At 39.3% G+C, this 20,573-nt stretch overlaps 1 protein-coding gene, 1 long non-coding RNA gene and 1 other non-coding gene across 3 annotated transcripts; 1 reads left to right on the forward strand and 2 right to left on the reverse strand.

Annotated features, from left to right (window-relative positions):
• Positions 1–1,014: 1,014 nt before the first annotated feature.
• Positions 1,015–6,770, reverse strand: LOC143865559 (uncharacterized). The gene is made up of 2 exons (XR_013241919.1): positions 6,482–6,770; positions 1,015–1,709 (listed from the first exon to the last, which is right to left on the reverse strand). It is a non-coding gene; the product is annotated as an uncharacterized LOC143865559 (long non-coding RNA).
• Positions 6,771–11,494: 4,724 nt separating this feature from the next.
• On the reverse strand, positions 11,495–12,266 carry LOC143865543 (calcium-binding protein CP1-like). The gene has a single exon (XM_077375859.1). It carries the CDS (start codon positions 12,228–12,230, stop codon positions 11,745–11,747), a length of 486 nt encoding a protein of 161 aa, XP_077231974.1. The 5' UTR covers positions 12,231–12,266; the 3' UTR covers positions 11,495–11,744.
• Positions 12,267–15,264: 2,998 nt separating this feature from the next.
• LOC143865563 (small nucleolar RNA snoR118) lies at positions 15,265–15,347 on the forward strand. Its single transcript, XR_013241922.1, has one exon. It is a non-coding gene; the product is annotated as a small nucleolar RNA snoR118 (small nucleolar RNA).
• The last annotated feature ends 5,226 nt before the right edge of the window (positions 15,348–20,573 follow it).

Consider the following 20,573-nt stretch of genomic DNA (forward strand, 5'->3'; position numbering starts at 1 on the left):
AAGGGCGAGAAGTAAAAAACGAGTAAAAAACAACGGCTGGTCCGCTTCTTCTCATCTCTTAGCTACAATATTGAAGAAATCCCGGATTTTAAAATCCGTGTATCGAAACGGCCCCTTAGATAATGCTTCTAAGGATAGGTCTTGTTGTTGTTCTCTTGGTATGAATCCCTATTCTTGTGATATGGTTAATGTTCGTATGCTGATTGTATCATCTTTCACATTCTAATAAACCGGTAGGGGTCCCATCTTACAAGATCCAATCTAACTCACCCCTGCACTTTCCTGTATTACAAGATCCAATCTAATTCAGTCTAAAAAACTTTATTACAAGATCCAATCTAAAAAAAATTGAATTTTACAAGATCCAATCTAATTCACCCCTGCACTTTCCTGTATTAGGTCACTGTGGGGAGGTCCTAAACAAAAGGGTGCAGCATTTATCCATACCAAACATCATTTTCTCTCCCATGTATGAAGAACCACTAGCTTTGCATCTACAAATCAGACAGGCTTGTTGGAGACAAAGCCACATATGTTAGGTCATGGATTTGGTAGCACAAAGGAGTATTAGGAGTCATTTATTTGTATTATTAATTATTATATAACAATTTGATTATATTACTTGGGTATAAGCATATATAAGTTTAATGATCATCTATTGTCCAAGACTCTTCAGAGATTCTATTTAGTAGAATACATTCTTGTGCTTTGTATGTTGGGGGCTATGAGTCACTTAGCATTATTTAGCAACATAATATCCCAATCAATGACCAAACCTTCTCATTTGATCAAAGGAAACTGAACGTGCATGCTTTTATCAGAAAAGCCTTACACGATGATTATAGATCACGGAATAAATCTCAATCTGGTACAGTGAGTTACACAATTTTAACATTGGTTTTGCTGTAGCAAATAGTCGATGTATGAATTTCTAGCAAGAACAATTTCATTGTTAAATCTTTTGGTGTGAAAAAAGTCTATCATTCTCTAGTTTTAATTAAAAAAAAACTGAGATAAAAAGAATAATGATTGCTTTAATTAGCAAATGGAAAACAGTGGCAAAGAGAGAAGAGGGGTTGTTACAATAAATGCATACATGTTGATTAGGCCTAACTGGTAGTTGCTAGCTGTAGGCTTACTTGTTGAGACTATGGGCTTCACCGTGAATTTTGCGATTTCAGCTGTGGGCTCTGATGCTATCTCCTGAACAAAGATTGCTATAAACAGACCTCATCCATCTTTCAGTTGTAAACCTCTCAACATCGTTGAGAAAAATTAAATGATTGGCCAATACTTAGCATGGAGAATTTTCTTTTGGTAAAGGATATGGATATTCATGCGACATTTTTTTCTTACACGACAAACTCACCTTGTTTTACGTTTTAATCAGCTGGCAAAGGCTTCCATAAAAGCTCTCAACAACCAATCAGAAAAGTGTACAAAAAGTGAGCCGTCCCATTGTCAAAACATGGTTGTGCAGATACCGGTAGGCTTAGTAAATCGTGTCTTTCAGAATGGTCAAAATGTCCTTGGAATTGCATCAGATCACTCTTCAAAGTTCAAATGAACAAATTGATCTTGGACTCCCAAAACTCAGGCTTATTACCATAACCAGAAGCATGTTGGAATCAGCAAGTACTGGTTAATCTTTTTTCAGCTTAAGAAGCAGCTTTTGGTAGCTAGAGCTTGATGGAATGGTCGAGTAAAATCTAAGACAAAGTGCCCACACAATATTATTAGTTATAAGTGACTGCAAAACCAAGTTGGTTCCTCAAAAATATATTTATTATTAGATTTTATTAGTTAATAGATTATATTATTACAGTGCCTACTGTACATCTTTTAAGTTGGCATCATGTCAGGCTTGTTATAAGCATTCCAATAAGTTCATTTTTTTGTCTTTTATCATTTTAGACAGTATTACAACTTCAGTGGCGTTAGAAAAGTTGATGCTGAGATTATTTCAATTATAGTTTTGAATTTCACCATAACAAGCTTGGGTTGAAGGATCGTCGATCAGGAAAGGAGACAAGGGGACAGTCAGTTGGGCAACTACACAAATTGGAAAGTAATCTCAACTGCAGCAATTCCTTTGAAGAGTGACATCTCGAGACATTAACCCATTCCAGGTAAAATCTTGCACATCAAGTAGGTTAAATTAGATATGCTATCTTGAATACAGGTTGCTTAATAATAAGTGGCCTGGTTTCTAACTTCAGAAACATGCTAATTTTTTTTTTGATAGGTAAGCTAGGGTTAGGCCGGGACCCTTACCTGATTATTTGATATAAAGAAAGATGATACAATAAAAGGCACAAAACAATCCATGACTCGGAACATGCGAGAGATGGAAAACCATGGCTTAGCGCAAATGGGCGACAATCACTAGGCCTAAGAGATCTAAAAGCTCAACCCTTATGAATTACATAATCAGCTAATTTGGTAGGGGTATACTGGGCTCTTTGTGAGCGTCTTGGCCAAATTTTCTTCTAAACTACCTGCCATGATTCATTTGATTTCTCAAGTTCTGGGTTCTCTTCTTCACATTTATCCTCTTGCTCGGCTGGGATAAGGTGGCTTGATTCTCTCATAGCAATAAGATGCTTATTCTCTCATAGCAATTAGATAGGAACTACTCCTTTGAACAGGTCGCAGGACCACCTTGTTTCTGAATACCATTCAATATTATGTTGTACCTTCAGGTAATTAGTCATGTGATAAGACTATGGATATTCATAGTGACAAGTAAATTCGAACTTTTAGAGGCGTTTCAGAACTACTTCAATGACACTGGAATCGATCAACAACTCCTATGTCTAAACACAATGCTATAGATTGAGGTGGTGACAAAAAATGAAGCATTATCATATATCTAACAAATGCATGTGGATTGCCATCATTACTTCGACATGTCTATAGATTGAAGCATTTAAAATTGCAATATATCTTATTAATAGATTGCCCTTACAAGTGCTTCAAAGGTGTCTCCCTCTAAAAATTTGTCTGGGCCACTTCCAAATATTAACACATGACTTCCATGAGCATTTGTTATGTTCGCACAAAGCTATTCACTTCGTGTTTATAAAGTACCTCGTGCTTCATTCACCAAGATGACACACTTTAATTCCATCCAATTGGAGGAGATTGAGCTAAAATTCCTAGCTCTTCTTCCTTGGATTCTCATCCTGACCCTTGAATTACAAGGGCTTTCATTTCACCACCACAACTAATCATCGCCTTGATCTGCCAATGGAAGAATCAAGGCCATTTCCATGAAGAATGCAAGAAGCTGAATACATTAACCGAATGGAAGACTAGAGACTTCCATGACTCTTCTTCTAATGCTCCTCCAAAAATCCAGATCTGTAAGTCCTTCATTCCTATATGCTTCTTCAATGACACTTTAATTAAAATTCCCAGAAAATTGCAATTAGAAGGGTGGAAATGTCGACAAATCTATGCCCACCGTTTGATTGCTGAAGTTGATTTGAGCAAATGCTCATTCATGGATGTTATTACAAGTCTTTGACAAATCTGCCTATTACTCTAATTTATCATCTCTACTTCACTGTTAAAAGTCCATTGCATGCAATTTCTTTTGTCAATATTCAATCCTCATCAATTTGGAAAAGCTACGGAGCCGAAGCTCTTTGGAACTTAAATACATGGAAATAGTATTTGAAGGTCCGGTGCTTCTTTTCAGAGGGATCAGTTCGTATGCTCAACTCATGTCTTGTTGCTTTTGACCTTGGATCTGTTCTATTAAAGACGAAAGGCTTTAGTTCACTTAGAACTTGAACTTTGATGTGATGTATATTGATCGGTTGCCTCTGGTTCAAGTGAATTCCTCGAAGAATTAATTCAAGGTCATAATTTCATTTGAGATTTTTGATTCACTGCAAAGCCACATGAAATTCTCATGAAATGGAACTAGTGTAACTCTGAATGTCTTTAATTGGATCCAAAGAGACTTGGACTCTTTAATCCGATTCTTGTGTAAAGCCTAATGTCTAAGCTACAGGGACCAGATAAAATGAGCGTGGGATCCAGATACAAGATGTGTTGAATGTTAAACCAGTCCTCCAATAGGGAGTCGAACAAAGCTTTCCTAGATTCCAAGCTTCATGTGTTAATTCCTAGAGTTTATTGTACTGCCTGTTTAAGATTTATGCACAAGCTTTCGGTCATCTCTCTTTGATTATTAGAGTTAAGAGAGTTCTTTTGGAATAATTGCCCTATGTTAAACGCTTTTGGAATAATACTGGTAAGCTACAACTAGAACTCGTCTGAGAAGGAATTCTGAGCTTGCTTGAGAGCTAAGGTTAACTGAATGATTTTCTCCTTTAAATATTATAACATGGTCTGCTGATTGAAAACTTAGAACCTTGGGTTTGTATTAATCCGACTGATAGCAGTCGAGTACTACAAAGCCAACCAAGCCTATGTAGTCTGACAATGTAGTGAGATTCATTTCACTAGGATTGTGCCTATGGTAGAATCCTTAATAGTGACAGGGACTGCCCACGCCAGACACCTCATTCTTGTTGAGTTGCAATTTACAAACCTGGACTTAGTGGACATCAATTCACTTAATTCTTTCCCAAACTCCATACGAGCACTTCGGAGGCTATTCTCCTGCATCACTGCGTTCTCGTCCAAGTTCGAAGGTTTCCTACCAATTCAATCAAAAACTCCTTAAGTTCCTGGACTCCACCTTAAGTTTTGGACCCATAGAGGTCTTAGCAAGATTGCAAGCAAACTAGGAAGGCCACTGTACATGGATACACCCACAGCTGATGCTTCTAGGCTAATCTTCGCTAGAGTTTGCGTTGAAGTTGACACTGAAAAAAATCTACCAGATGGAATCCACACTGAAACACCCATTGGCACCCACATCCAGCCGGTGGAATACGAATGGATGCCCTCGGCATGTAGAAACTGCAAAGACTTCAGCCAAAGTATTGAGAGATGCACTCACACAAAGCAAAACCAAAGCAATTCCAGCAAGCAAATGAAACAGGTGTGGAAACCAAAGCAAAGAGGAAATGAGGAAGAAGCTCATTTGGGAAAAGAAGAGGGACCCACAGAAAAACCAAACCCAGAGAACCTAAATCCGCAAACCTCAATCACCCTGTTTAGCCCCTTCAATGAGCTTAGTCATGCTGAGGATGTGGAAGATGAGAAAGATGAAAATCATGATGAAGCTGATGAGGCAGAGGATAAGCAAAATGAGGAGGATGAGATAGAGGAGATCAATGATGAGAAAAATGTGGGCAATGCTGAACAAGTGAATAACTTGAGGAATCAAAGAAATCATGGCAGGAAGTTCACAAGAAAATTTGGCCAAAACGATAACAAAGAGCCCAACATACCCCTTCCAAATTAGCTGATTATGTAATTCACAAGTATTGAGCATTTGATCTTTTAGGCTCAGTGTTTGTCACTCATATGTGCCGAGCCTTGGTTCTCCCTCTCTCGCTTGTTCCGAGTTAGGGTTGGTTTTGTGCTTTTATTGTATCATCTTTCTCTTTATCAAATAAATCGGTACGGGTCCCCGCTAAACCCCAGCTAACAATAAAAAAAAAATCTTGACAAACTCATAATCTCAAGTAATAGTTGCAGCTGTCTTCTGCTCCATTGAAACTCAAGTCTCATACATAGTTAACAAAACGCTGTTTTAAATTCTGTTTTTTCTTCAAATTTTTTTTTTATTGGTTTGCCGTTTAAAACTTTTACAGTAAAAAAAACTGTCTTTTCCTCTCTCCCTCTCTATCGTTTTTTTTTTTTGAGGAAAACGTTTTAAAAAAACATACAAAAAAAAAAAAAAAAAAACGTTTTTTGGCCAACTTTCCAACTTTAACCTCACTATTTTGTAAATAACAAAATTTTAAATGCAATATTTTGTGTTTCTGTTTTTTTAATAAGTTTTTTTTTTAAACCAATATTGTATTAAACTTGAATTTTTCCTGCCGAATCTCGTCCACAATATGGTGACCAATTGAAACAGTGCAAACAAATATCACACCCCAAACATGGAGCACATGTCAAGGATTAGAGATGAGCCTAGGTACAATGGCTGAAATTTGAATATGATCATAATCCTCACAGTCAAGAAGGTATGCAAAAATTATGAACCTAAAAAGATGCATGGATCTAGAAATGTTTAAAGGACCTTCTGATTGGCAAGGTTTGCTGAAGGAAACACATTGAAGGAAGAAACATGAATCAAGTCAATAAAAGAGGATGACCAGATTAAAAAAAAAGTAAAAACTGAAATCCCAACTCATTTCACACAAACACGAACAGGTCGTTGATAAATCAAACAATGAAGCCAAAATCAGTAAAATAAATAGCCAAAGGAAAATTGAACTAAGAAATGATGAAGGCTTCAAACCAACTCTAATACCAAATGAGAATTTAAGTTCATGAAAACATATCAAGCAAGATGAATAACAAAGTAAATGACCAACTGAATCCATACCTTTGAGACTTGGTCCCCTTTTTACAGAGCAAAGTCCCCAGCCAATTAGAAAAGTTAATTGCCTCTTGAGACTCCCTTCTGATAGGCTGGCTTACTTGGAATTTCATGTTTCCAAGTTTATCTTTGGTGGCTGCAGCCTTATGCTATAATTTTGAGGTTTTTAGGGCTTCTAAAAGAACTTTGAAATTACACTTTTACCCTCTGCAGGTCTTCAATCTTATAGCGCCACATGTCGGCCCTTGATTGGCTTTCATTTTTTACCCTCGACAAACCATATTAAAAAATGGTAAAGAAATTTTATTTCCTTATGAGAACTTATACGGTGGCCGACCGTTATCACGAAGAGAGCACCTCTCTCATTTTTAATCCAAGGAAAAGCACCGATTTTTACTTTTTTGAACCAAGGCAGGAGGTTTTGTCTCCTTCCGCCCTTTACAACCTCACAATCGGGCATAATATAAAAGCTCTTTTTTTATTACCTCAATAAATGACTCCGATGAGCAAAGATGGGCCTTCCACTCTCCCTATTGCATTCGGACAAGAGAGAGTGAGAGAGAGAGATTCATGCTTATTCCGCATAACTCCAATGCTCTAGCTTGTTTCTTATATTGTCTTGTCACCAATCTTTTCTTCTAACTCCCAATAGTGATGAGATTGGGGACTTTGTTGCAGATGATGAGAGAGAGAGAGAGAGAGAGAGATTCATGCTTAATCCACGTAACCCCAATGCTCTTGCTTCTTATATTGTCTTGTCACCAATCTTTTCTTCGGCCTCCCAATATTGATAAGATTATGGACTCTGTTGCAGATGATTTCCATGTCCATTATTACAAGTCGATAAAAAGAATGGTGGAAACCAAGCGAATTGACCTTCTTCGCCTTATTATAAGCTTGGAAATCATATAACGTAAGACATTCTAATTAGTAAAATCTTTCCTTCAATTATTTAAAAAAAATTATTCTCTCTGAAATTATATAGTTTCACAAATCAACCTTTCTATTTAGGTACCAAACAAAATCACCCACTAAACGTATAATTGTCTAATAACTAAAATTATTTCTTAAATTAGAAAATCACATCATATAAGATATTCCAATTTAATAAAATTTTAAAAACTTAACTTTTGGTGCCTACTCGATAGGAAATAACCACTCTCGTCTCACCCTTTTTGAGCTACATCTCCTCCATTCTCTTCTTCTACAAAAAAATAAAAAATAAAAATACTCATCTCTCAATGTTGATCTCTCTTCCCTAATCTCCTTCTCTCTTAATGAAATGATCAGAAAATGAAGTTAAAGCCATACAGATTCTACATTTCTTCTTATTTCTGTAATCTCAAACCGGGGATCTGTCCCCGATTTTCAAACATCCACGGTCTGACAACTTAATTTCTCGTCAAAGTAAATTCCATCATCAACCATTGGAATGAAGAATTGCATGGATTGGAAACCAACACCATTTTTTCACGGCGATTGAAGATGATTTCATCCCTAAAATATAGAAAAATGGAAGAGAGGTGATAGAACAATGTTCTATCAAAAAAGAAAATAGAGAAGATGATAAGAAAAGAGGGAAAGAGTGAGTTAATTCGAGGAAACTCAAGCCTCCAATGAGTTAATTCGAGGAAAGTTGATCTCCAATATGCTAATTGCTCTAATTTGATTATTCCTTGCTGAATAGCCATACGTCATCTACATTATATAAAAATTTAGGGGAAGCAAAATAAGGAAATAGAAATCAACAGAAAATAAAAAAGAAAATAAGGAAACCTACTTTAATATGGCAATACTTAAATAAAGAAAAAAATCTAAATTAGAAAAACCATTCCAACATTCCCCCGCCTTAATGTCAACCTTATGACAAGGTCGAATATCCTCTCAGAATAGCTAGTTGGCTCAATCATCAATAACCATTTTTGTCCACAACTTTAACCCTTATGCCACTTCTCAAAACAGTGCCAACATATCCCCTTAGTCGTTCGGTCCTTGAGTTCCTCTTCTGTCAATCACTTCACATACATGTTACGACTCGTGGATTCAATGGGACCTTCTCGAAGAAGATCAGGGAGTCGGCCAGTAAAGCTTTCAACGAACGTCGACTATCTTCTTTTAGTTTTTCCTCCTGCAATCGTGCATAAGAGATAGCCGTCGTTATCATACGAGGACGATACATCTTGACTTCTCGCCTAATGTCTGGACGGAGTCCCAAACGTCCCAACCAACTGTGGCTCCAACCAGTCTCTAGCTTGGTTTGAGAGTCATTCGAAGTGACCTTGATACTCCAAGACAATCGTTGTTTGCTGTATTTTTTCTAGCTTACCATGGACATCTTCGTACCTAGATGGGCCAAAATGAACTAATAGACCCTCTACGAATTCCTTCCAAATAGGAATTCCATGATAAGTTGCTTCAAACCAATCATGCCATTGCATAACATCTCCCTCGAGATTGATAGAAGCGATTGTGACCCTGAGATCCTCTGCCGTCTGATGGAATAAAAAATATCGCTCCGCTCGGGACACCCAGCCAATCGGATCGCTATCATCCCACCGTGGAAACTCAATTTTAATGCAAGGAAAATTTAGGCCTCGATCAATATATGTTTCACCACCTCAATTTATCAAGTTCATTGATTGGACGATTATAAAAGTTTGATACCAATCTCGTTCTTTTGACGACGAGTAAGAGGCATCCACTAGTAAACCACTCGGTACCAACTTGATAGAACACTGGTTTATCAAAAAAAGAAAATAGAGAAGATGATAGGGAAAGAGCGAAAGAGTGCGTTAATTCGAGAAAACTCAGGCCTCCAATGAGTTAATTCGAGGAAACTCAACCTCCAATATGTTAATTGCACTAATGTGATTATTTGTTGCTGAATAGCCATACGACATCTATATTATATAGAAATTAGGGGAAGCAAAATAAGGAAACAGAAATCAACAGAAAATAAAAAAAGAAAATAACGAAGCCTACTTGGCGCAGCCCAAACACCAAGATCAAACAAAAACCAAGAAAGAACAAGTAACAAAAAGAACTTGTATAAAATCTCACGTATGCCGTGAAGATAAAATTTTATTCAATCTCAAATACTCCCCCAACTCCAATCGGTCTATCTCTTTTATTACATTTCGAAAAGATTTCCAAGATATAAAAAGCAGCTAACATTATATTGCCATATCTACCTAAAATATTAAAGTTTCCCTAGGCTAAAAACTAGCTACAAATAAGAAAAGCAACTATAGCCTATCAAATCTAGGAAACAACTTAAATAAGAAAATGATATCTCAACTTTAGGGATCAAAATATTAAGAGAATAGAAAATTGCATTTTTCCAAATCTTCAAGTTTGCATAATCTTGCAAGTTTCCCATAACACACGTTTCCACTATATCAGTCATGTAAACTTGCAAGTTTCGCTAAGATTAGGTTCTTATTCATGGAAACTTTTCGTATTTTCCACTTGTGAAACTTCTACTTGTGAAGCTTCCCAAAATAGCCATCCTCAAAATTTCCTGCTAATTTTTGGATTGCATCACTACTATAATATGGCAATACTTAAATAAAGAAAAAGAATCTAAATTAGGAAAACCGTTCTAACAAGAGGTTACCGGTTACCTAGTTTCATCATATTTAATCTCGCCGATGGAACTTATTGAATGGCTTGGGTTGGGCGATGAAGCTTTAATTGCTTTGTCGCGATAAAGGTGAAAGGGCATCTTTAAAGTAGGTGAAACATTTTGGGGGAGAGAGAAATTTAGGTTGCTTGGATTTCCATGGGGTGAGAAAATAAATTTTTAAATTTAAAATAGGGAAATGATATCATTCAAAAAAAAAAAAAAAAGGGAAATGATATCAGCACAACCATATCTTGGTATTTGCACTAACTCATCTTGTCTTTTATCATTTAAAGAGTTGTCTACCGTTCCCAAAAAGCTTCCAAAAGCCAATTAAAAAAGAAACAAGTTCGGTTTGTGCAATTATTAAAACATGGTTGTGTTGATATCACATGATTGTTGGGTTAGAAAAAGAAGATGATGCGTAGGAAGTTTGATTGGAAGATATTGCCATTTTGTCTTTAGTATGTGGGATCCAACGGTTGGATTGGGTTAAGATCTCACCGTTGGATCATCTTGGAGGTAGATTGGGTAAGTGGCTAAATGAAGCAACTAGATAAATTAGCCAAGTAGATTAGAAGAGGCAAGCAAGAGAGATTAGGGAAGTAGATTTGATTATGTTAGATTAGAATATTCTAGTGTTATCTCTTTCCATGGTTGTCTTGATTTATTTCTATGTTTATTATGTAAGTGCTCTATAAAAGCACCAATGGATTCTCTTTGTAAGCAACCAAGATTAATATAATTTTCTATTATTTTACAGATTGTATGGTGCTTACTCTTAAGGCTTCCAAATTGATCGGCTCTTCACCTTTTCAAAAAAATAAAAAATAAAATTGAACGGCTCTTCTTTGTTTGAAATTTCAGGAAAACAAGTCACCTTTCTTACACCCATCACCAACCAGTCTAATTCAAAGGTAATATGGTATTAGACTCTCAAAGGTAATATGGTATTAGAATCTGACTAACCCTATTCCAATAGGAACATGAATTTGAGGAGAGCTTTTACCAAGAGAAGCTCGTCATACTTAAAGATCTTTTATTAATTGCCTATTTACGGGCCATCAATCAAATGGCAAGCACTGTCCAATCCGGATGCTCTTAAAGCTATACAGAGCATCTATGGAGAGACCATTGATGAACGGTTCAGATCATGGATATGTCAAGTGGGTGGGCCCAATAACATTCACCTGTTTCTTCAAGACTCCACATTCAAATCCCTTCATTGTTTTGTCTTTCTTTTTTTTTCAAGTAAAATTACAGAGTGTTGAGGTTTGCATTAATCCGAACATTGCGCTTCACCTTTTGTTTTCATACCAGTTATATCATATTGGAAGACAATGCCTAAATACAAACGAGACAGAGAGGGTTTTGTACTACTAACATTGCGCTTCACCTTTTGTTTCCATACCAGTTATTTCATATTATTAGAAGACAATGCCTAAATACAAACGAGACAGAGAGGGTTTTGTACTGCTACTAATCTACAACCACGTATCCGAAAAAAACAAAAAAGTGTGACTCTTGGACTTCTCTTTCAGCCACTCAATAACAAAAAAAAAAGAAAAAAAAGATGAAAATAATTTTCGTAGTAACTCCAAAGGACATGTGATACATACATCATCCCAAGTCCCAACAGATAAAAATCTAGAGATAACCAGTTGCACCATGAAAATCAAGGGCCAAGATCTTCAACAGACCCTCGTAAGAGACACCGTCCTTTTCATCCCCACCGCCCATTTGAATCATAGCCTTGATATCCTCATCGGTTGTTGCAAAACCGGCCCAATTCATGTAACTTGTGAGATCATGAAACCCAACCTTCCCATCTCCATCCCTGTCCATAATCCTAAAAACCTCTTCCATTAGACCATTTCCCGGTGGCGAGGTGGTTTTATGGCGACCCAAGACGTTGGCGAACTCATCGAACTCCACAAAACCATCCTTATTAGAATCGGCGATGGCAATCATTGAGCCGATTTCTTCTTCAGTAGTGTTGAATCCCGAGTAGAAACTTCGAAGATCGTCCTCGCTGATCTTACCGTCTTGGTCTGTGTCGAGGACGTCGAATGCTTGCCTGAAATCTAACGTTCCGCCTGTTTCCCGCAGCGAGTTCCTGCCGGAAGGACACATCTCTCTCTCTCTCTGTTAAGGTTGAGGTTAGGGTTGTGGAGGAGGAAATTCGTTTATATAGAGACGTAGAGAGAGAGAAAGATGAGTCGTACTATACTAAGACGTGTGGCGTGACGTCATGAGTGCATGTTCTTAGGATCCAAGTAAAGGAGTGTGGGCTAATAATAGTCAAGGGGTATTCCCGCGTTTGGGGAACTTTCTAGAGAGCTTCTTTGCTCAATTATTGCCTTATTGGAGTTTCTTCCCATGTGTGTAGACCGGCAAAAAAGTGACCCGGACCTGCTGGTCCACCCGTCCCGCCCGTAAATTACGCGTCCGCATCACCAATCAGTGACCCGTTTGAAATTGACCCGCGAGTCCACCCGGCCCATCAAAACTGCGCCGGGCCTGGTGGACCTGCGAATGCCAGTAGAGAAGTGCAGAAGGTTTTATTTGGCACCTTTTGCCATCTTTTTTCTCTAATTGTTATAATTTTTGCTTTTCTATGTAATTTTTTCCGTAATTGTCATATTTTAGAACATTCTTTCGTTTTTTTTTTTCATAATTTTTCCACTTTGCTTCCATTTTCCGTAATTTCTCATTTAAAACTTAGTACCCCATGATTATTATTTATTGCTATTATTTATTGCTAGCCACCTTTTCACAAATCGTACTTCTGCCAATCTTTGTAGTTTGCACCACGTCGACAGTAAGACAAATCTCTCAAACAGTCAACATAAATGGTTGGCGAAGGTGGCTAGCAAATCCCTACACAAGCCAAAAAAATCTTTAAAAATATGTCAAAAATCAGGTCGACCCACAGGTCGGGCCGGGTGCGGGTCCATGCTTAGTGACCCGTAAAACTTTCCGGGTCATTTCGACCCAGCCTGTTTGACCCGGACCAGTACGGGCTGGGTCAAACCCGGCCCGGCCCGCTCGTTTGCTAGGTCTACATGTGTGATGTGTGCCTTTATTAGTTTCTAAAACGGAAAAGTGATATTTGAGGGTCTGAATATTCGAAGCGATTTGCTAAAAGAAACGGTAAGCTTTCCTATTATTTGTGGGTCACTTTATTGTGCCAGAATTAGACCAAGAGGAACCGGGAGAGATCTATATGGGTGCAACTCGGGTTGGGTTGAACCCGAACCCAACGGGTTCAACCCGATTTTTGGGCGGCTTGGGTTGACGTTTTTCGGGTTACTAATCGGGTGGGGTTGGGAATTTATAACCCGAATGAAAATCAGGTTGGGTAGGGTTGGGGTATCGGGCAACCTGACCCAAATTGTAACCCGACAATTTTTCCTAAGTTTTTTTAATTTTCTCAAAATTTACTAAGTCTTTTAATAGTTGAGACTTTTAATTCTTTTAATAGCGAACTTTACAGTTTTAGACTTTGTCACAAATACCGCTCGGCCTTTCTTTCCCAAAAATCAGAATGAAATCACAAATCCAACAAATAAAGAGTTCATAATCTGCTCTTGCTGAAAATTTTCTTTTGTTTGATTGTAAGTGGTGCTCGGCTCAGGGGATGGCTACAACAGCTAGTGAAATTTAGATTGGTGACACCAAGTGAAGCCACTTAGATGGATGCCCAACTGGGTTTTCAAATGAGCATTCATTCATTCTTATGACTAATGCAGGGTCTGAGCTTAGTCATCTCTTGGGGTGGAAAAGAACTGTTGATTGAGAGCTTCTTTCCAATCTTATAACAGTGAAAGTTTAGATAAAACAGGATTTCTAAACCATGCATATTCTGGAGGTTTTGTGCTTGTTTTTTGGGTCATCCCGACCCAAATTGGAAATTGGATCGGGTTGGGTTGGGTGGGGTTGGGTCGGGTTGAGAAAATTGTAAATCGTGTTGGGTTGGGTTGAAAATCGGGTTGGGATGGAAAAATGGGTTCCTCGGGTTGGGTTGGGTTGGCCTCAACCCGACCCAACCTGACCCGAGTTGCACCCCTAGAGATCTAAGTCCATTTATTTACTTCTCACCTACCATAATAAATAAATGGGATTTAAGAATTTGATAAGGATTTGATTGGTTGACATTAATATCCTCATGGCTATATTTTGACTAGCATTTTTGGCACGTGTAAAATAAATGGGCCACACTCTGTCAAAACATGAGGGGTGAAATAGTGGGCCACTCTACGTATTGGCTTGGGTCGAGAAGAAGTAAAAATATAAAATGGCAGGCACCACCCAATGTATGAGTTTGAGTAGAGTTAGGTAGGACTCAGTCTTTCAAAACATGGTGTAAAATGATTTTCCCAACCTCATGCATGGACTTGGATGGAAATGGTGGCCCACTCATTGTAGTAAAATGTTTAAGCCCTGTTCGTTTAAGATTGTGACAAACGTTTGTAAGTCGAAAACCAGTTATTGGAGTCGAAATTAAGGCCATGTTCGTTTGAGATTATGACAATCGATTGTGAGCCCCTACTATTATGGGACCCAAATTTAAACATAATTTTGAGTCCAATAATAAGCTTGGGTTCACAATCGGTAGTCACAATCTCAAATGAACAAGCCCTAGACATAATATTGGGTCCAACAATTGGTTTTGGACACACAAATCGGTTGTAACGATCTTAAACAAACAGGGCATTAGCCTAACCATACGACACATGCATGAGTTTGCATGAAGATGGTGGCCCTACCATATCAAAGATGTAAGATGGTAGGCCCCACCCATGCTACGTCTGTAAAGCAATGAACCTCACTTTATAAAAAACATGGGAGATGATAATTCGCATCCCCTTAGTATAATTCGGTCCCCTGTAACGTTAAAAAGCATTAAAGTCTGCGACAGGGGCGAATCATCCTAGAGTGGGTTGGCGAATTTATCCTCACCCAAAACATGTGTTGTAAAATGATGGGCCCTAACTCTTAACTCCTAAGCACAGGAGGCATGAGGTCTAAAAAATATCCGCATAAAAATTCCATTAAAATTTTCGATAGAAAAGGGTTTCCAATAAAAGTTTTTCTTGGACAATAAGTAATAAGTTCATTGTTTCAGATGTTTAGTAAATTAATTTTGTAGTAATTGAGGTTTATTTGGAGTGATGAAATGCACTGGGCTCTGAACAGTTTCTGCAGAAAATGATGGAAATGCATTGCCTAGAAAGCATTATCTGACCCCACCATTACAATTTTGTCTGTTGCAAATTTGTTTCATTCTGCCGTGAGAAAGAGAACAGAAAGGAAACCTGCAATGGGGCTTTCGTGGATTAATCGTGTAGGGGAAACAGAGGGCAAGTCCAAAGTCCTGTATTCTCTGCCACTAATTACCTATAAACTTTTTTTTATCTGTTAAGTTTCTCATTTCATCCCAAAAGAGAATAAAAAAGGCTACAGCTTTACGTTGCAACGATCTAAACTATGAGTATTACTTGTAGGAATAAGAATAGAGAGAGTAACCCACCATCAATCACAATGGTATTACACACTTATACCATTAGCTGACGATATAGGAGGGACTTGAACGATTTTGTTTGCGACTTGGAATATATCTGTTTTAGGAGTTTCTCCCCGGTACTTCCTCGAAAGAAGACCCTTCTTCTTAGCCTTAAGGAAACACCTCACTCGTATGTCGAAACTGAAGTGGGAGCTTGAGCCATATGTTCTCTAAAATTAGTTTTTCGTATTCGTGTTCAGTAACTCGGAGGATCGTTCTCAGGTGCTCGAAGCCAACACCCACAACTACAGAAGCCGGCCTCTTCTCTTACGGAGACGGGCATCAGATATATCTCTCGAAAACTTAAGCCTTACCAACATGTTGATATGGATAAGACTACCAGGGCTCCATTTAAAATTTGAATCTCTTCTTGCTTTAGCTAGATAGCTAGTAGAGTGGGTAAACCTCTTGTACATGGATACTCAGACAATGGAAGCCTCCAGACTCAACTCTGCAAGGATTTGTGTGGAAGTCGATGCCGGTTCCCCTCCCAAATCACAATGAAATCAAGACTTCAACGGGAACTCTTCTTCAACAAATTCAATATGATTGGAAACCTCACACATGCACAACCTGCAAGAACTTCAATCATGCATTGAAAACTTGCTCAGGAATAGAAAAGGGGAAAGAAATCCTCACGAGCAAGGAGTGAAAACCTGTTCAGAAGTAGACCTCCAAAGTTTTTTAGAGACATCAAAATCAGAAGAAAGTGAAAATCAAGAACAAAAGACAGTGCGGATCTATATCTAACACAGCAAAATCCTTAAAGAAACCAGCCATATCTTCAGAGGCAAAGTCTAACTGAGAAATAGTTTCTCAGCCTTGGAAATTTTTGATGGTGGAATGGAAAATACTCTCTCACCTGAGACAAAATCTATTGATGATACCAAATCATCTGAATCAGAGGATGATGGCCAAGATCAAACCTCTAACGAAGTCAAATTTTTTCACTCCTCTGACAGTGAAGATGATCCAACAGAAACAGAAGATCCAAAATCATCGGTTGAAGATGAGTCAAGAAGAGACAAATAGCCTAGGCAAGAAGCTCGAAAGAAGAAAGTATCATGGGTCGATGAATGTCATCTAGTCACTTTGATACCAGTTGAGCTAGAGGACTGTGAAGAAGAGGGCTCTGAACCGGAGGATTTAAATGAATTGCACCACAACGACTCCAAATATGAACCATGGTGGAAGGTTCCAAAGAAGAATTGCTTAAGATGCTCCCAAAGACCAATATGCTTCCATCAAGGTAGCCGATTATGTAACTCAAGAGTACTGAGCCATTTGAACTCTTAGGTTTAGTATTCTATTTTTTGTCTATCCTAAGTTTTTGGATCTCCCTCTCTCGTGTTCCGAGTTAGGGCTGACGTCTTTTGCCATGCATGTAACATCTTTTTCTTTATCTAATAAAACAATAGGGGTCCCTGCCAACAGGGGCGGAGCCAGGAATTTGAACTTCGGGAGGCCAGACTAATTTACATTGGACTGCACTGGGGGGCCATGGCCCCCCTCATGCTATATGTGCCTCCGCCCCTGCCTGCCAAACTCTAGCTTACTCACCCAAGAAAAAAAATTAGAGTGACTAATCCTAAAAGGTTCACCATTAGGAGCTTAGTCCTTACTTGTACATCTGTATGAACTCAACCCTTGATTTGGGGACCTCGGTCCTTTCGAACCAGTTTCTTTGCAAGCTAGATCGATCGCAAAGGATGGATGACTTGTTGACAAAGGTTGGATAATGAATAACTTTTGTCCGTTGAGCGATGACTCTTCCACTCAGCACTATCAGATCACTAAGGCTGACTTTCGTCCCTACTCGACGGGTGGGTCTTGTAGTCAAGCTCCCTTCTGCCTTTGCACTCGAGGGTCAATCTCCGTTACCTTTTGGGAGGCATACGCCCCATAGAAATTGTCTACCTGAGACTGTCCCTTGGCCCGTAGATCCTGACACAAGGGACGACGAAGGCTGGATGACATGAAGTACCTTACAAATATGTCAAAAGTTCCAGAGCTGATGGAACACGTTAGGCAGGGCCCTTTAAACTTGTCCTGTACTAGGCTGGGTCCCACCCAGTCCCATAGCTAGGCAGACCCCCCCCCACTCAGGACTGTAACATATAGACCTAGCAAAAAGTGACTTGGAGCCGCGGGTCCACCCGGCCCGCCCGTAAATTACAGGTCCGGGTCACCAATCATTGACCCGCGGGTCCACCCGGCCCGTCAAAACTGGGCCGGGCCGGGTGGACCCGCGGGTGCCCGTAGAGAAGTGCAAAAGGTTTTATTTTAGACTTTTTTTCGTAATTGTCATAATTTTTGCTTTTTCTTTGTAGTTTTTTCAGTAATTGTCATATTTTAGTACATTCATTCGATTTTTTTTTCTTAATTTTTCTACTTTGCCACCATTTTTCCGTAATTTCTCATTTAAAACTTAGTAACCCGTGATTATTATTTATTGCTAGCCACCTTTTCACAAATGGTACTTCTGTCATTCTTTGCAGTTTGCACCACGTCGACAATAAGACAAATCTCTCAAACAGTGAACATAAATGGTTGGGCGAAGGTGGCAAGCAAATCCCTATACAAACAAAAAAAATCTTAAAAAATATGTCAAAAATCAGGGTGACCCGCAGGTCGACCCGGCCCTTACGGGCCGGGTGTGAGTCCAAGCTTAGTGACCCGTAAAACTCTTTAGGCCATTTTGACCCGGACCCGTACGGGCCAGGTCAAACCCGGCCTGGCCCACCCGTTTGCCAGGTCTAGTAACATACCACTAGGGCTGCAACTCGGGTCGGGCGGGTCGGGTTTTGGAGAACCCAACCCTACCCGAGAAATATCTCGGGTCAGGTCGGGTCGGGTTTTTTTTCGGAAAACCCACGATTCCCAAACCCGGCCCTACCCATGATAAATCTCGGGTCGGTTCGGGTCGGGTCGGGTTTTTTCACGTTGACGCAAATTTTTAAGGAAAATTCTTGTTTGGCAAGGCAACTCAACTCATAGAAGCAGAAATTACACTCACATTACACTTGAATCAAACAATGATGTAATTACACTCACATCACACTTGAATCAAACAATGCTGTAATCAAACAATGTTGTAATTACGATCAAACACTTGAATCAACTCAACTCATAGAAGCAGAAAATTACACTCACATACAGTAACAGTGGGTGCGTGGGTTTTCACTTTTAACTTTGGGATAATTACATTTACAGCCCCTCTAGTTTCTGACACATCCACTTCCACCCCTATAGTTTAAAACGTGACAAATACACCCCTGTAGTTTCAATTTGTTTAAGGTTTGCCCCCTCAGCTGAAGGTTCGTCCATAGATTGAAGGGTTAGGATGATCCGATGGAGCTGATTTTTTGGGCACACCATATCTATGTCAGGACCCATCAAATGAACGCTTTGGATCATCCAAATAATGTGGCCCCCTACCCGAATCCAAACACTACCAAAAAATCATCCAAATAATGGGGGCCCACATTGTTTGGATGATCCAAAGCGTTCATTTGATGGGCCCTGACATAGTTAGGGTGTGCCAAAAAAATCAGCTCCATCGGATCATCCTAACCCTTCAATCTATGGACGAACCTTCAGCTGAGAGGGCCTACCTTAAACAAATTGAAACTACAAGGGTGTATTTGTCACGTTTTAAACTATAGGGGTGGAAGTGGATGTGTCAGAAACTAGAGGGGGTGTAAATGTAATTATCCCTTTAACTTTTAACTAACAATAGAAAAAAATGTACACACTATAACTTATATAACTCGGGTCGGGTCGGGTCGGGCCCCTTCAAACCCGGCTCGACCCGAGATTCATGCGGGCTTTTGAATGCTGAACCCGGCTCGACCCGAAACCCATGAAACTTGAACCCGACCCAGGCTATTTTCGGGTCGGGTCGATGCGGGTCGGGTTTTACCCGGCTTGAGTTGCAGCCCTACATACCACCACGCTTCCGCATCCGCCAACCCCAGCTGCCCACTCTATGATGGCTTTCACTCTAGCCTTTTTCCTAGGTAGCTCTTTCCACAAATCGCCTCTTCCACAGGGGCCCCCTCTATGGCAACTTCACTCTGACTGCTTTCACTCTGGCTTTTTAGTAGGTAGCCATTTCCAATTAGTCTTCTCCACAGGTCACCCCTTCCCTAAGTCAAACACGAGACGTGGTGGCTGCTCTGATACGAAATGTTAGGTACCTTACCAATACTCCAAAAGCTCAAGAGCTAATGGAATGCGTTAGCCAAGGCCTTTACACCTGTCGCATACCTAGGCAGGCCCCCCCTCAGGACCGTAACAGATGACTTGTTAACAAAGGTTGGATAATTAATTAGTTAGTACTGAAATCCGATCAGACATGGCTATCCTAACGGAATTCACTGCATACTCACCCGAGAGATTAGTCTTTTGTTCTTCCTTTCCATTTTCTCTTTCCAACACATCAAGGAAATTTAGGATATTGGTGAATGTTAAGTGGAACTCTTGTTTAGTAGAGATTGATCATTCGATGGGACTGGGTCAATGCCTAATACCCTCTAGTGTATTTATGTCTATTCTTGTACACTATAGGGGTTGTACCAAGTAAAAAAAGGGGCGAATATATCATTTCCCTCTAGACATTGACGAAATTTTGTCGCCCAACTGCACTTCACACTTTGTTACAAACCCGATTCGGATCGCAACGTGATTGATCTTCTCAGAGAGAAGATCGGCCTCTTGACCCACTTCGAGGGAAGGGTCGCCCTCCTTTTGTGCCCAAAGAAACAACCAAATGAAAAAGTAGCCTGGCCATCGACAAAATTTTGTGTTCCTCGTTTTAACCGGCAGTATTTTAACAAGAAAAATAAAATAAAATATATATATATATATATATATATATATATATGAGAAAACGGTTCCTACACATATGT

This window comes from Tasmannia lanceolata, unplaced genomic scaffold (assembly GCF_043159265.1).
Source record: "Tasmannia lanceolata isolate RefF3 unplaced genomic scaffold, GAP_Taslan_0.1 ptg000090l, whole genome shotgun sequence".
In the NCBI taxonomy this organism is placed as follows: domain Eukaryota; kingdom Viridiplantae; phylum Streptophyta; class Magnoliopsida; order Canellales; family Winteraceae; genus Tasmannia; species Tasmannia lanceolata.